The 17,500-nt window shown below is 32.0% G+C and overlaps 1 protein-coding gene across 1 annotated transcript in view; it reads right to left on the bottom strand.

Moving 5' to 3' along the window:
• Positions 1-17,500, bottom strand: part of LOC136825512 (protein amalgam-like) — a 35,591-nt gene that overhangs the window by 8,125 nt on the left and 9,966 nt on the right. Inside the window, exon 2 of the mRNA XM_067082080.1 lies at positions 1,615-1,718. Within this exon, the coding sequence (XP_066938181.1) occupies positions 1,615-1,718 (104 nt within the window). The remainder of the gene's footprint in view (positions 1-1,614; positions 1,719-17,500) is intronic.

Raw genomic sequence — 17,500 nt, 5'->3', positions numbered from 1 at the left:
TATATATATATATATATATATATACAGTATATATATATGCGTGTGTGTGTGTGTGTTTGTGTTTGCGCTTTTATTACATACTGTATATCGTAAGTCAAACATGAGTGCATGGATACAATGTATGGATAAGTTTGGATCAGTTTCATTGAACACTCGCTCACAGATACACATACACACACACATACATTATATATATACATATATATATATATGTGTGTGTGTATTACAGATGCACGTAATTTTACTCTTCGAACATAGACGTATAAGCATACTGCATATATTTTTACATATGCAGTGTAGGCATGTATGAATAAGCAAATTAAAAACAAGTAAAAAATGCGCCGAAGTTTCTTCGGCGCAGTCGAGTTTTCTGCACAGCGTATAATGCTGTATGAAGCTCTCAGCCACGGCCCGGTGGTGGCCTGTGTTGTTGGCACCTGTAGCGGTGCCAGACGAACGATCATGGCTAACTTTAACCTTAAATAAAATAAAAACTGCTGAGGCTAGGGGTCTACAATTTGGTATGTTTGATGATTGGAGGGTGGATGATCAACTTACCAATTTGCAGCCCTCTAGCCTCAGTAGTTTTTAAGATCTGAGGGTGGACAGAAAAAGTGCGGACTGACAGACAAAGCCATCTCAATAGTTTTCTTTTACAAAAAACTAAAAGTGCCTACAAAAACCTCTGCTATGTTGTAGAGGGGGAGGGGATGAATCCAGAGGTGCATATTAGGCCTCTTTTCCCCTTTAGCGCCTTCGGGAAAGTGTTTGAGCTGGCAGAAGGCCGGATTAATTCAAATTAGCCACTAACCATTACAAATACTTGACAGTTTCCTGGTTGAACACAGGATCACCACACCCTGTATGCTCTTACAGGGGATCTTAGAAGCATCCTACCTCCCTCTACTCTCCTTCTCACCCGCCCGTAAGGGAAATGAGTCTGTTTCCCTTCATGATTTTTGAGACACTATTCACCTGTCGTGCAGCCTAATATACCCTTTACCCATAGAGCTACTGTAGTCTTTAATGCTGACGTTGGTTGGCCTCACACGTAGAATTCATCGATATTAGACTATACTTTTTCTACGCTGTCCTATCCTTTCCAGTTTGTTTTACACTTACTTATACTATCACAATTCTCTCTTGTTTTGTCATATCCTTTCATTTTACATCCCATGCATTCCTATTGTATCTTTCCTTTTCATATTGTTCACAATCCTTCTTTATCTTGTCCTTTGCTGCATCACAGAAGTCTTGCTCTTGTTTCCTAAGCTATCTTAACCATTCCTGGGCTATCTTTTCGTATCTTATTCTGTCTTCTTATTCTGTCTTCTCTCATTTTATTCTGTAATTTCCTGTCTTATCGTGTCCTGTACATACTGTTTATTAGTAACCTGCGCTGCCCTCTCCTTTCTTGTTTTATCCTAGTCTGTATACTCTTTCATCCTATCTTATCCAGATCGCATTTTATCTTATCCTTTCTCGCCATATCCCAGCATATCCTATTCTTGTCCTTTTTATCTTACTCTGTCCTTCTTAAACCGAACGTTTGTTTGTTTGAGTATTTTCCCTGAATTAAAAGAAAGCCTACAGGTAATAAATACAGCTACATACCCAGTGCCCTTCAGTCTCATGGGCAGTGCAGGTTAAATTGACGTCACTCCCGAAGGGCACAGAGACGTTTCTGATTGACTGGTCGTCTTGACAGAAGGACCAACCTGAAACAATAATGATAATAATAGTTAACTGTTTAACGGCTGGAGACCAGTTTAAATAATACCAACAATAATAATACTATTACTAATGGACTATTGGGTATTTATTCAGGGACGTTCTGATCGGCGAAGGTCACATGTTCGAATCGAGGGTCACTAGAACATTTGTTCAGTTACTTGTGTCTATGGTGACCTTAAGAGTGAATTATGTGCATGATCATTAGTCGACTGTGGTGGTTTGCAAACAGGTGAACAGGTGTGCGGATCAATAATAATAATAATATTAATAGTCCTACCAGGAATAAGCTATATGAATAAAAACACGATAACTACAGTGAAACTAACACTCGCAAAAAAGTCGCAATAAAATATTAAACATAGGCGTAAGTAATACTGACGAAAATGACAATTGGTATTGCAAAACACTTCCGTTAGCACAAACATGAGTTAATTTTCGTAGGGGGAAATAGATTGCCGTTTATAAACTAGAGGTTTTAAGAACAAGATATATCAATCCATAGTATTTTACGAAATATTTCCTTTGTCAGTTGTTGTTGTAAGTGTTGTTGTTGTTGTTGGTGGTGGTGGTGATTAGAATAGGCATCCATGAGCTATGCAAGAGAGAGCGGATTTTCGAGGAAAAGTGTCAGTTACAGTAAACTCTACGGAATTTTCACGGACAATTATATATTAACATTGCACCCAAAATTCAAGGTCGTGTGCATTGTTCTTATTTACCTAACGATTTCTTGGTTGTGTTATATAAATTGAAAGGAAATGTACAATACATGTTCAGTGGTTATGTAAGGTGTACAAAATAATTAAAACTTAAATTTTAACAACAAAATATATACAACAATTTCTAATTCGTAAAATATATAAACTAAATTGTTTTTAATTTGTAGACCATACAGTATAATCGCTTCAAAAATGTGTAAAGCATTCAGTACATTTTCATGATAAAACTTGTGCAGTGATTCTTTCTGTTCAAGTAAGGACTCCAATATTTGTTCATTGTATGTAAATTCAAATACATTTTTCAAAGTTTGGTAAAACGTGAAGAATAAGTAACAACAAAGAAATTGTTTCAGAAAACTAAAAGAATCCTTACAGTTTCTGCATTTCATAACTAATATTAATTCCAGTCTTCGATTTATGCAGAAGAATTTTCATGTCTAATTTATTTCATGATACTGTGCAAGTTATGTATATTTTAAGATTCGTTCGTTCCTACTTAACTATTCATATAATTTTATTCTGTATTCTTATTTACCTATTCATTTGAGTTTATTTCTTCAGCAATTAGTTTGATAGATTATCTACTCATGGTAATTCAAGACATTCTTTATTGGCTTGATTTCATATTTTTACCATTTGTGCGTTCGGTTTTCTCCTTTGAAAATGACATGAATTGTTCTGGTATAACAATTTTGAACAAGTGTCAGAACAAGAACAAGATATCCTAAAGGGGGTTGTTTTCCTGAGTTTCAGTATTCAACATATGTTCTCTCTTTCTCTCTCTCTCTCTCTCTCTCTCTCTCTCTCTCTCTCTCTCTCTCTCACACACACACACACACTCACGCACATATAGGTATTATGCTCAGCAGTGTTATGGAAACTGCATTTGCCCAGAAAAGAAGTTACTACTACTACTACTAATAATAATAATAATAATAATAATAATAATAATAATAATAATAATAATAATAATAATAATAATAATAAGAAACAAATCCGCAGTTATGTATATGTATATTTAAAATAGATAATGGGAACAAGTTCCCGAGAATCTGTACAGATTTATCTTTAAGACTCATGCTACTATGAGTATTTTTTAATAATAATAATAATAATAATAATAATAATAATAATAATAATAATAATAAAATGGCGAAGCAAATCCGCAGTTATGTATATGTACATATATTTAAAGATAAATCTGTGCAGATAGCTTTCGGGAACAAGTTCCCGAGAGCTATCTGTACAGATTTATCTTTAAGACTCATGCTACTATGAGTATTTTTAAGAATAATAATAATAATAATAATAATAATAATAATAATAATAATAATAATAATAATAAGAAGAAGAAGAAGAAGAAGAAGAAGAAGAAGAAGAAGAAGAAGAAGAATAGTGACTGAAATGATGGTGATGATGACTGTTATTATCATCGATAGTAATAGTCAGTTTTTTTCAACAGGGGAAAAAAACCAGGATGAAACGAAAAGGAGGGAAATAGTTCCAGATGACGACGGAAGTAACCCAATCACAAAACAAACGCTAAACTAGAAACTGGAACGAGAACCATCACTTATCGACGCTCGAACTTTTAAAACGGTAGTCATTAACACCCGACGTCATTCATTTGTTTCCGCTTACGTAATCTGATTGGCCCTTAACACAGCAATTAAGGGGATGATTGAACCGTCCCCTTAGAGGGCTTTACTGTGTGTCGTACGTCACATGACTACCAGGAGGATCCATACCTCCTTTTTTTATGTAACAGATAAGGACCAAACCTGCCTAACAAACAGGTGAATAATGTTGAACATCCAGTATATACTGAAAATTAACGAAAAAAAATACAAAATAAACTCACGTATATTTTGATATCGGAAACATACGCTGAAAACTTTTATGCCATTCGTGCAAGAAGCTATGGATAGGGAACATTCACCCATAAATGTTAGAGAAAAGCATAAAAAAAAATTATTTTCAATTTAAACGTTAAAGAACTTATATAGAAGACAAAGATGTGTGTATAATATTTGTATTATATTTGTAAACATTTTAATACCAACAGCACAACTTGTAGAAGAGTTGTGGTTAACCTTATGTAAGAATTTGGAATTTTAGCTTCTCTGTCTTGAACTCAGTCACTGCAAATTCCTCGGTTCACAAAATTCAAATTTACGCTTTCTCAGAATTCCTTCACTTGTATCAATAAATATAGCGAGGTCCACAATTCGAAAAATTGTTGTATAATTAACTGTTGCTTTTTCTCCTCGAACCTTTGAGTAAAAATTAGAACATTAACATAGAAAATAGAATAAATTATAAAAAAAAATGATGGCCCGCCAAGTGCATTAGCTCATCTACTTCAGCCTGTCTTCTTACGAGGCTCAAAAGCTCTGGAACTTGGTATAGTTTTGTGTGTTCCCTAATACTTGCGTGTCTAGGATGTACTAACTGACGGTAAAGAAACCACAATATTACCAGTAAACACAGACCAAAATTAAACTGTGTTTGGGACCATCTCTATTATTATTATTATTATTATTATTATTATTATTATTATTATTATTATTATTATTATTATTATTATTATTATTATTATTATTATTATTATTATTATTATTATTATTATTGTTGTTGTTGTTGTTGTATCTCCTGAAGAATATCGGTAATACAAGAGAGGGTCGAGACGGTAAGTCCCAAACCCACCTTCATTCTACTTACTATATAGGAACTGGAAGATGGCAAGGGTGAACGGGGAGTGCATAACCCGTAAATTATTTATATCACACACATAAAAAAATTACTTTGGAAACGCATTGCGTTTTATTATTATTATTATTATTATTATTATTATTATTATTATTATTATTATTATTATTATTATTATTATTATTATTATTATTTCGATATGAATAAAAACATATGTCTTAGTAGGATCAAAAATATATGGTAACAAATATATGCGTTAATGTATTTAGCAACTAAACACTTACAATTTACAAAATTTATAATTGGAAATATTTCATTCGTTACTTTAAATAAGTCCCCTTAATTAGAGATATCTTACACGTTACTTTGAAATTCACTTAAGCCAGCAGGATTTTGTTCTTTATTTTAATTACGTATTTTAATAACTCACTAAAACTGGTTCTGGCTCACTCGTTACCAAAAACTTTCCTTACATTCACAATATATTATTTGTTACTTCACAATAATAAAACTGACACACACTAAATTAGTACCACAAAAAAAAAGAGTTCCCCTGAGATTTTACGTTTTTTTTTTCTTTTGACATAAATGTCCCGCTTTTAAGACAATATTTTGGAACACTTTTATAGTTTCTCATTACGTGTTCTATTTACAAGGACTTGGGTACAGTATTTTGTTTGTATTCATTACGCACCACATTCTGTAATCTTTTATTATCTGAACTTGCATTTCTGTTGAGCATAACTCACAAATAACTTTGAGATTTTGAAAAAAAAAAGATTATATATATATATATAAATATATATATATATATATATATATATATATATATATATATGTGTGTGTGTGTGTGTGTGTGTGTATCTATATATACATATATATATACATATATATATATATATATATATATATATATATATATATATATATATATATATATATATATATATATATATATATATATATATATATATATATATATATGTATATATATACATATAAATGTCTATATATATATATATATATATATATATATATATATATATATATATATATATATATATATATATATATATATATATATATATATATATATATATATATATATATATATATATAACATGGCTATTTTCCTTAATACGGGGTGTCTCCAGAGAAAAGCAGCTCATGAGCCGTTGCGGTGTTCAAAAGTCATCTCCTGAACCGTGGATGAACCCTGGTGCAGGAAAATTTCACAATAACAGTCTCTTTCACTTACGAAGAAGGTTCAACAGCAGCACGTCGGACCCAGCTACTCATACTGTGCCATTCACACCAATCTTGCTTGCACTCTCGATGTAAGGCCCTTCCTCCCCCGTGCCTTTTTCACACCCACCTTCCATTCCTTTCTTATTCTTCCTCTCCTCATCCCATCCTAACGCTTCTCAGTTATAAGATAATTTCACAAAACCATCGTCTTCCATTCTTCCCACACGACCAAACTATCTCAAAATACTCAGATCAGTTTTAACACCTACCCTAATTTTTTTTACTATTCGTACTTATCTCCACATTCTTCACCATTCCATTTCTTCTTATGCCTCATATACTACAAGAATACTTCATTTCAACATTTTGTCATTCATGTTTAATATCCTTACTCACTTCTATACAGGGGAGTCGGCTCAACAATCCTCCATAAATTTCCAACTTAGCTTCCACAGACAATTCAGATTTCCTCCCAGTCTTCTGCACACATCCTGCTAACCCCGCTACATTTCTTGCTTCACCTATTCTGTGATTCACCTCTTCTCTCATGCTTACATCAGCCATTTTGTTTACTCACAGGTAATTTCTGGATCAGCTGCTTCCATCCTTCCAGCAGCCAAATTATCATTCATTTCTCCACCATCCTGATTTGATAACCTTATTATACTTCTGCAGTTTTTCTCTTACTATCCTCAGTATTTATAAATATCAACCACTGTGTTCAGCTGCTTCTTAATCTAGTGTCCTTTCTCTGACGTCTCGCTGCACTTCATCCATAAAGTTACTGAGCAGCAGTTGAGACATACAGTAAAGCACTGTTGTCGCAGACAAGGGGGATCGTGGGTGAACCCCCTTGTAAATTCATGCACAGATTTATATATATATCTATCTGTCTATCTACCTATCTATCTATCTATCTACCTACCTATATATATGTATGTATATATATATATATATATATATATATATATATATATATATATATATATATATATATATATATATATATATTTCAAGCCACTGATGAAGGACTGATACTGAGTATAAGAATCAGTACTGACGAACATACACAACCGTTAGAGACTTCAGTACTGTTCCTGTAGTATATATATTTGTGACTTCTTATACTCCGTATCAGTCCTTCGTCAATGGCTTGGGAATGAAGTCGAAACCGGTCAGGACCTCTCTTATTTTTCACCTGTGGTAATGTGTGATAAATGAATCACGTACAAAAGTGATAATAATCATATATATATGTGTGTGTGTGTGTGTGTGTATATAAATGCATATATATATATATATATATATATATATATATATATATATATATATATATATATATATATATATACATACATATGTGTGTGTATATATATGATTATGAGTTGAGATCAAGATAAATTTTTTAAGACTTCCCTTACTGAAAACAGTCTAAAGAATGTTACCCGTTTGTTTAAACAGGGTAAACTTGAATTAACTCGGAAAAAACAAAGCTCCCTGTTTTCATGAGATGAAACAATGACCTTAAATTGCATAAGAGGAATCACGTTTAGCGGACGACGCTCTTGAAGACATGTGTCGGGCACATGTGGGACGCAGTGACTTCCAACAATGTCATTTTATGTAAACAAGTGCCATCTGCAATGGGCAGTTTTGCCCATTAGAGTCTGGACATGTTTGTTCATTATAATAATAATTATAATGACATTAATAACGGTATTTATCAAGATTGAAAATGTGAGCAAAGATGCTCACAATGATTACACCTGACACCGCTACTATTGTTTAGTACTCTACTACTGTGAAGGATTTAAATCTTGAAAATTAAAGAACACCTACTGTGCTGATACCGTTATATGTGAGGAATTGTATGTATAAATTATTGTGGAGGGAGGAATGGGATGCATAAATTTTTGTGAACGTTCTTTCACTTTGTTACCTTTTTTTCAAAACGGTGATAATAAAAGGGTTTTTTTTCTTTGGGTCCGATTTCTTTCACTTCCAAATTATCCATAAAATCCCTCGAACTTGAACCTCTGCAAAAGAGCCAAGCAGAGTCCTACAAAAGAAAATCAGTTGAAGATGGATGGACTGTTGTCAATGAGTTTGTGCCTTAGTTAAAAATTTATTTTCAAAAATTCATACATGAAATTACGAATTGAGTTTTTTAAAACTTCAGGCATCCCATGTGTTCTAATGGGTGTGACCTACATTATATCCAGAACTAATAGTATGAATTTGTTAGAATTGCTAAATATTTTGGGATGTGAAATCTCTGGTCGTCTCATTTCATTGTCGTAGCCTTTGTAGTTAACTAAGTCAGTAATAGTAAGTTTAATTTGCTAGTTATATTTTTTTAATATTTCGAATAACTTCATCTCCTTGTGTTAGGAAACAGCTGGGTTTTACTTGCTGTGAAGTGTGTGGTCTTGTGGTCAAAAGCAATGTATTAAATTTTGCGTGGTCAAAAAGCAATGTATTAATATTATATATATTATATATATATATATATATATATATATATATATATATATATATATATATATATATATATATATATACAAAAGAGAGAGAGAGAGAGAGAGAGAAAGAGAGAGAGAGAGAGTTCCTCTCTTAGCCCCTACTAAAACAATCTGTTATTGCATGGTTTTCTTAAAATTTGCTAAAGTAGTTCGCCAGTCGTAGGAAAATAAGTTTAAAGTGCAGCGCATAAAAAATAAAGAAACGGCTTAGATGTAAGTTTTTTCGAAATAAAATTCATTTTACATAGAAATCACTGGTATGGGTAATTGTGCTTAAAACAACTTCGGTCTGGGCAACAGAGGTAGTTTATGGACTCATCTGAAACATCTCATTAATATCGAGAGGCTTGTTAAAGCTCCTCCTTCGGGAAGACAATGGTACACTGAATGACATAAACGGCCGACCCTCGTGTTCCCAACTTCCACATACCTATGGGATTTCGAAGTCTAACGTTGGAACGCTAGAAGTCGAGTGGAAATTGGAAATATTATTAAAATCACTATTCAGAAGATGAACGCTGTTCATATGGAACAAGCCCACAGGGGCCATTGGCTTGAAATTCAAGCTTCCAAAGATTATGGCGTTCATTAGGAAGAAGTAAGAGGAGGTAAAGAGAAATACAGAAAGACGAGATCTCACTTATTAAAAAAGAAAAATATATTAGTAAATATACGAAAATGTATTAAAATGCAAGGAGAATAGTTGAAGTTCCAATTGTACAGTACTACATCCTCAAAAAAATATAACATTCTAATGAACTCCTAACAAAGCTAACAGCAACCAGTTCTTGACCAGTTCCACCTAAAATTAGGTGTCGATGACCTCTGTTATTTTTTGACGCCAGTCTGATAGTATTCAATAAACATCTAGTCCTTGAGCAGCCCGGTGGATGCAAGCCACATCTCCCTTCGTGGTAGTGACGTAATGAACCAGTTACGTTGGGATGGGTCATGCCGGAAACAGCAGTGAGCTGCTTCAATTGTCCAAATTTATTAAGAAAAATAATTTCGAAGAAAAGCAGTCTAATGGACACTGTCTCAGAGAAGCGTGCACTATATAAATAGATAAATTATATGTTTTTTTTTTCGCTGGAACCACCGCCTACTATTATTATTATTATTATTATTATTGTTATTATTATTATTATTATTAGTAGTAGTAGTAGTAGTAGTAGTAGTAGTAGTAGTAGTAGTAGTAGTAGTAGTAGTAATCAGAAGATGACTAGGGAAAAGTCTTATGTTGGGCGAATTCAGTTTTGAATAATTAGTTAAAATGAATATATATGATATATATATATATATATATATATATATATATATATATATATATATATATATATATATATATATATAGTTGTATTCCAAATATGAAAATGAAAGATGTTTTGGTTAGAATATGCCCAACAGTTTCGTCCTCCAGTGGACCACTTCTTGGAGCGTTTGTTAAGTAAAGAAAAAAAGTTTACACTGTATGTGGCAAAGAAATACCTAAAATCTTAAACATATGAAATACCGTTACCAGAAAGAAGCAGTTTGAACACAAAACATACAACAGTAAAACAATACCATAAAATAAGAATAGTAGTTGAACAAATGAAAATTACCATAATATCAAATGAGGTAATATGTCCATTTCAAACAGCATAGCACTGTGTATATAATCAGGATATGGTAACATTACCACTGTAAATGCTAGACTTCCCTGTTTGTCTGGTACTGTAAGGAAGGACAACCATTACGTCCTACAATTAGTACTATTGGTTCAGTGTCTTATAAAGTGTGTAAATTCCTGGTAACATAACATTATTGTACAATATCTGACTCTCACGTTGAAAATAATTTAGATTTTGTAAACAGATTAATCAGGAAAACCCCAAAAGATGATGAAATAATGGTAAGTTTTGATGTGAAAAGTCTGTTCACTTGCGTACCTGTCAACGACGTCTTAGATTTTCTAAACAGTGAACTAAATAAGCATGTCATATCTCTGCCTAACCATGTCATTTTAGAACTAATCAGACCGTGTGTGGTTGACACTTGTTTTATTTTTATTGCAAAACTTTACAGACAGAAATTTGGAATGCAGATGGGTAATTGCTTGTCCCAGTATTATCAAATATTTATATGGAATTTTATGAGTGTAGAATGGCTAATTCAATTATGGCAGAAATTATTTTCTGGGTGAGATATGTTGACGGTATATTTGCTGTACTGAAAACTTATCTTGACATTCAGAAAATTTTAAGAGATCTCAATAGTTTAGTTTCCTCCATAACTTTTACGGTTGACAAAGAAGACAATGGTATTATTTCATTTTTGGATGTTACGGTTGTGAGGTCAGTTGTAAGTTCTAAATATAAGTTTAAAATACATAGTAAAGCTACTAATAATAATCTTATAATTAACAATTACTCCTCCCACAAAGTAGATGTAAAACTCTCAGCATTAAGATCAGTGTTCCTTAGAGCACTTAATATCTGCAGTCCAGAATTTGTCAATGAGGAATTAGAATTATATATCAAGTTGGTATTCAAAATAATTTTAAATTCGAAGATACTGATTATAGTCTGACATTAGCAAGGAAAACATTTTACTCATATGAGGAGAAAAACAGAAAACTTAATTTTAAATCATTCCCATACCATCCCACATTAGAGTCTATAGTCTATCCCTGAGGTTACTTGGTTTTTGCAACTTTTCCATATCCTAGCACCATTGGCAAAACTTTAATTCGTAATAGTACGGAAAGCAATGGAGGAGTCATTTATAAGATACCATGCGATTGCGCTAGTTCTTATTTAGGAGAATCTGGGAAAGCACTCGAAAAACGCATTTTAAATCATACATATTATAATGTAAGAACAAATAATACTTTATGTGTTCACAGTAGTTTGTATAATTTACAAATTGACTGGCCTCGGGTCAAAGATTTTACTTAAGAGCACAGGTTTTGTTGAAAGAAATTTGATAGAGACAGCATGCATTGTTCATAGCAAAGGTACAGATTTTAATTTATCACCTGGTTTATATAAATTAGATCCTTTTATTTTACATGTCATGAGACGTCAGTACAAATTGGATAATGTTATCCATTGACCGTCATACAATATACGTTTGTTAATATGTACCTAGTGTTATGCTGTATCAAATGTACTCATTACCTCTTGATATTTTGCTGTTTTTCATTTGTTCAACTACTATTCTTATTTTATGGTATTGTTTTACTGTTGTATGTTTTTGTTCAAACTGCTAGTTTCTGGTAACGGTATTTCTTATGTTTAAGATTTTAGGCCTTTCTTGGCTACATTATTGGGAAAATTTTTTCCCTTTCCTTAATAAACGCTCCAAGAAAACTCCATTGGAGGACGAAACTGTTGGGCATATCCTCACAATAACATCTTTAATTTTCCTATGTGGAATACAACTAAATAACATATCTTCATGTCTAATAAGATTACCAGTATCGTATGTATATGTATATATATATATATATATATATATATATATATATATATATATATATATATATATATATATATATATATATATATATTTTGTGTGCCTGTGTATGAGTAATGCATAGGTGATAATAGGTAAACAAAAACAACATACTCTCAGAATTACAAGACAGATAAGCCTGTCACACAATTGGCATAATTTAGCTAATCACAATATATAAAAATCTCTTTACTCTAGTGGTTACGAACGCATTAATTTTATACATGCAGAAATTCACAACTCATTTGTCGGGATGACAAATACGTACATTCATACACATAAACTTCTGGTTGTCTTCTTCTCGAATATTCGTCATAGCCAGTGTTTTCAGATTCAGTGTTTTTATGAGTCTCTTACCACGCGCTTTCTCTGTCTCACATATGCATTATATATATATATATATATATATATATATATATATATATATATATATATATATATATATATATATATATATATATTTAAATGCACTTATAGACGGGGATGGCTATAGATATATATACATCGAGAAACAATCAGTCACAAACGCTTGCATTTTCTCACGGATGAAGTAAAAATTAACGTATATGTGCATTTTAACTTCAAATGAAATTCATTATTAGTTTCATATACTATATATATATATGTATATATAATATATATATATATATATATATATATATATATATATATATATATATATATATATATATATTTATTTATTTATATTTATATATATATACATGTAATGATTTTACTTGTATATGATTATGAGTGTGTAATATTTGTTAATATCTACGATATTTCACTAATTTTGGTTTAGTTCAACCAAATGTATATATATATACACATATATACATGCATACACACACAAACATATATATGTAATATGTATACATATACTGTATATATGTGTACCGTATATAAAGCATGAAATATGCTCTAAGTATATAAAGGCCTGAAGATGTTTATGAAACATTCTCTATATGTCCTCATTTCATTTTATGTAAACAATGTATATTAAGCCCCCATCTTTTATCCTGAGGGACACACAGGTGCGAAATTTTTATAAGTGACGAGGCAAATGGGTCTAGGGAGTGTCCTGCATTCCTTGGCATCCGCGGTTGAAGAAGCAAGCCTTCTCTCTCTCTCTCTCTCTCTCTCTCTCTCTCTCTCTCTCTCTCTTTTCTCTCTTTCTCTCTCTCTCTCTCTCTCTCATTATATGGAAGGTACTTGAACGAATAGCTATTTCGAAGAGGCCTCTGTTTCTGTGCTGTTCTGTAATAGTCTGTTTATCTGGAAGGGAATTACTGAAACGTTAAGAAATTTTGAAGACTCGTTCATCTTACTAATATACGTATATGTATACCAGTACATCCGTTACCCATATAGAAGTTGTAGGTCATTAAAGAGTGACTCTCTCTCTCTCTCTCTCTCTCTCTCTCTCTCTCTCTCTCTCTCTCTCTCTCGCCGATGTGAGATGTCTTTATGGAAACTATGTAAACAAATGGAAATTTGCAGTAATCACTTTTCTCTTCATATTTCTAGGGAAGCCATCTAAATGGGAGTTATTTAAAGGATAGGTTTAAAAGAATCTCTTGTATTTTTCCATATTGTGCCTCTGTTAATATATCTGCTTGGAAATCAATTAACGACAGAAACTGTTTGAGAATATGAGAATACACTATATCTCTCTCAACAACGGCTTTTTCATTTGTGAGTTTTCCTAATCGATAGGGCTTTATAAGAGCCCCGTGTCCTTTTCTCTTTTTCTCTTTGCAGAATCTTATCTGGGCGGAATCAGTTGAAATAATCGTAAATAAGTTATTCTGCCTCTGAATGACTGTTAAACAGCCTTTCTGTTAGGACGTCATTTAAACTGCAGGGGTTTTTTTTAAAGTCATTGTTTCATTGGTATTGAGTTTCTTTTTTTGAGTTATGTAAGCAATTGGTTACTTGAAAACCCTTTATGTTTTAAGTAGCCGCACTTTTAAAAGGACCCATTGTTTCTATTTATTATCTTTATAATAGCATGCCCCAAGTAGGACCCTCCACAAGAATTAAGATCTCAATATTTCAATATTAATATTAACATTGTGGCCTTTTTAAAATAGCTTGGTTGTTAGGATATTTCTAAGAAAATAATAATAATAATAATATTATTATTATTATTATTATTATTATTATTATTATTATTATTATTATTATTATTATTATTATTAATTATTATTGGTGAAGAAAACCACAGTGGTGTAGATTGAGAAGGAGAATCGAGCAAGTTCTTGAAAGCTCTCTTTTGTTTATATATTTCTAAAATGTATATTTACATCTACGCCATTGTGGATTTCTTCACCGTTCTAGTGACTCATGCTATTATTATTATTATTATTATTATTATTATTATTATTATTATTATTATTATTATTATTATTATTATTATTATTATTATTCAGGCCAAAAAAGGATCAGCTTAAACGCAAACTTGCACTATTGTGAATTCCCGTTCATGTTAATTAGAAAATCAGAACCACGCGAAGTGAACTATTGTAGAAGACTGATAGAAAAGACGAATAAATCATCTGGGTCGGTTGCGCTGGGCCAGGATTCAACACCAGTCTTTTGGTTCCATTTAATACTTTGAGAAGAGCTCGGTTTGGCATAATGCCGGCCAAATCTTAACCCCACCCACCTATAACGAATAAGAGAAATAATCAAATGAGCATGAATATAAACATTTTGTGCTTAATTTTTTTAGATCTAGTCATTTTTCAAGATGTAAATGTACCCTTCTAAAGGCCGAGTCTAACGCGCACTCCTGTAATGCTTTAGCAACTTGCCGTCAAACTTTACATGAATACTATAAGTTTTTATTTCTGAGTTCCTGTTGGTACAAAATTCTTTAAACGAAAAATTTTGCTCAAGGTACAATATATAATTATATATGTATAATATATAATTATATATATATATATATATATATATATATATATATATATATATATATATATATATATATATATATATATATATATATATATATATATAGATATATATGGTGCAAAGTGATGATATATATATTTTATATATTTATAATGGTGCAAAATTATGACGGTTTTGTGACGCCAGATTTTTGCACCAAGTGACCTATATTTTCACCAGGTAGTCAGTACATGTATTTCATTTGTTAATGCAAAATAGAAGTCGCGCATATTCATAAAGGCCAAATTACACGAAAAACAATACCATCATCAATTTTAACTCCAGTGAGGGCAATATGGATGCACATGTTAGCGATAAGACATTGAAAGATGCAGGAAAACCTGCTCGTGTGACGCAACCTTGAGAACTGCAATTGATGCGCTTTGCTCATCACCCTTATAAATGAATGTTTGCTCAATTGGATTGCCATCGATACCGGAACTGTTGTGATCTAAACAGTGCGATCTTATCTTGATTGCTGCCACCATTATTCTTTCTTTCCTTACTCTAAATGTTGGTCAAACGCTCACAAGTTCCATCTTCGGCAGTAATGTTTTTATGAAACCTTTCAATTTATTACATTATGCCTACATTTTACCATTTTGAGTATTTTTATCTTTTGTATAGTCATGGTCCAGATGCTAATGGAATCCGCTTAAACGACCAGTAACTCGCAAAGCAAGTTTTCACAGTAGAGAATGTTCAGATGTGACAACAGGTTAGAGAGAGAGAGAGAGAGAGAGAGAGAGAGAGAGAGAGAGAGAGAGAGAGAGAGAGAGAGAGAGTGAAAAAAGGAGGGAAGAAACACAAACCTGAACGAAATCAAAAGTGGAAAATGTTCACGTTGTTATTATTATTATTATTATTATTATTATTATTATTATTATTATTATTATTATTATTATTATTAAGGGTAATCATAGTTAATCTGAAGATCGATTTTTGATGAATCACTTTGACTAAAAAGAAAGTTATTATTATTATTATTATTATTATTATTATTATTATTATTATTATTATTATTATTATTATTATTATAAGGGGTAATCATAGTTAATCTGAAGATATTTTTGATGAATCACTTTGACTAAAAAGAAAGTTATTATTATTATTATTATTATTATTATTATTATTATTATTATTATTATTATTTTATTATTATTATTATTATTATTATTATTAAGGAAAGAGTTGTTCCAAACAGAAGAAACGTAGAGAACAGTGAGCCTCTTTGTGCATTGTTTGAGCAAGCTGACGGACAGACGCTAACATGCGGTTCATTGGCTGACTGATTTCAGATGCACTGGCGTTACAACAGCATAAGTGACCGATGCTGATATATTTATCATTTTTGTGAATCACAGATATATACAGAATTTTTCAACTGTAGAATAGAGTCAAGGGACCTGATGTCTTTACTTAGCCAGGTCGGAGGAAATATGAGAGAAAGGGTAAGATTATTGTTGGAAGTCAAGAAAATTACAAAGGAACTTCACTCCCAAGAGGATTACCGATTTCCTCAGAGTAAATGTGTAAAGGATGTGCCCTTGTCTTCCTACCCATGTGCCAACTATTGTACTCATACAGTCAAACATAACGGTGCTAAAAGAGAAGGTTGGGGCAGCAAGTGCCGGCCCCAAAGACGTTGAGTACTGTTCTGAAGCTCGGACCAAGGCATGTTCATTCCCTATACTTATACTTCGCAGGAGCCGGGGGCGGGAGTGAGATATTGGCGCCCGAATGGAAAATCGTGACTTAAGAATTCATTAACAGCGTTCTGTGATTATGAAACACATAAAAGATAAGTGTATACACATTATTTTTCCTACAGTAGAATAACTACTATTTTCATGATGGAATACGCCTACTTGTTCGTCTATCATCCTGTCGAAGTACCTCAAAACAATAACAGTATATATTGCGGGTAGGGTATACGCAAAAATTGAAGGGGCGAACGACTCCCATATGAAAATCCATCGCTGAAAAACTGAAGTCGCCGGTCTAAGAAGAAAAAGATTTTAGGAGAGAGAGATCTTAACTGTCCCCTTCTGGGTAAGACTATAACTACTTAATTAACTTTAACTATATTACAAACTAAAGAGTGCATCTCAG

Source organism: Macrobrachium rosenbergii, chromosome 37 (genome assembly GCF_040412425.1).
Source record: "Macrobrachium rosenbergii isolate ZJJX-2024 chromosome 37, ASM4041242v1, whole genome shotgun sequence".
NCBI classification, from domain to species: Eukaryota; Metazoa; Arthropoda; class Malacostraca; order Decapoda; family Palaemonidae; genus Macrobrachium; species Macrobrachium rosenbergii.
Note: the sequence above shows the minus strand (reverse complement) of the source record. Positions and strands in the feature narration are given on the sequence as shown.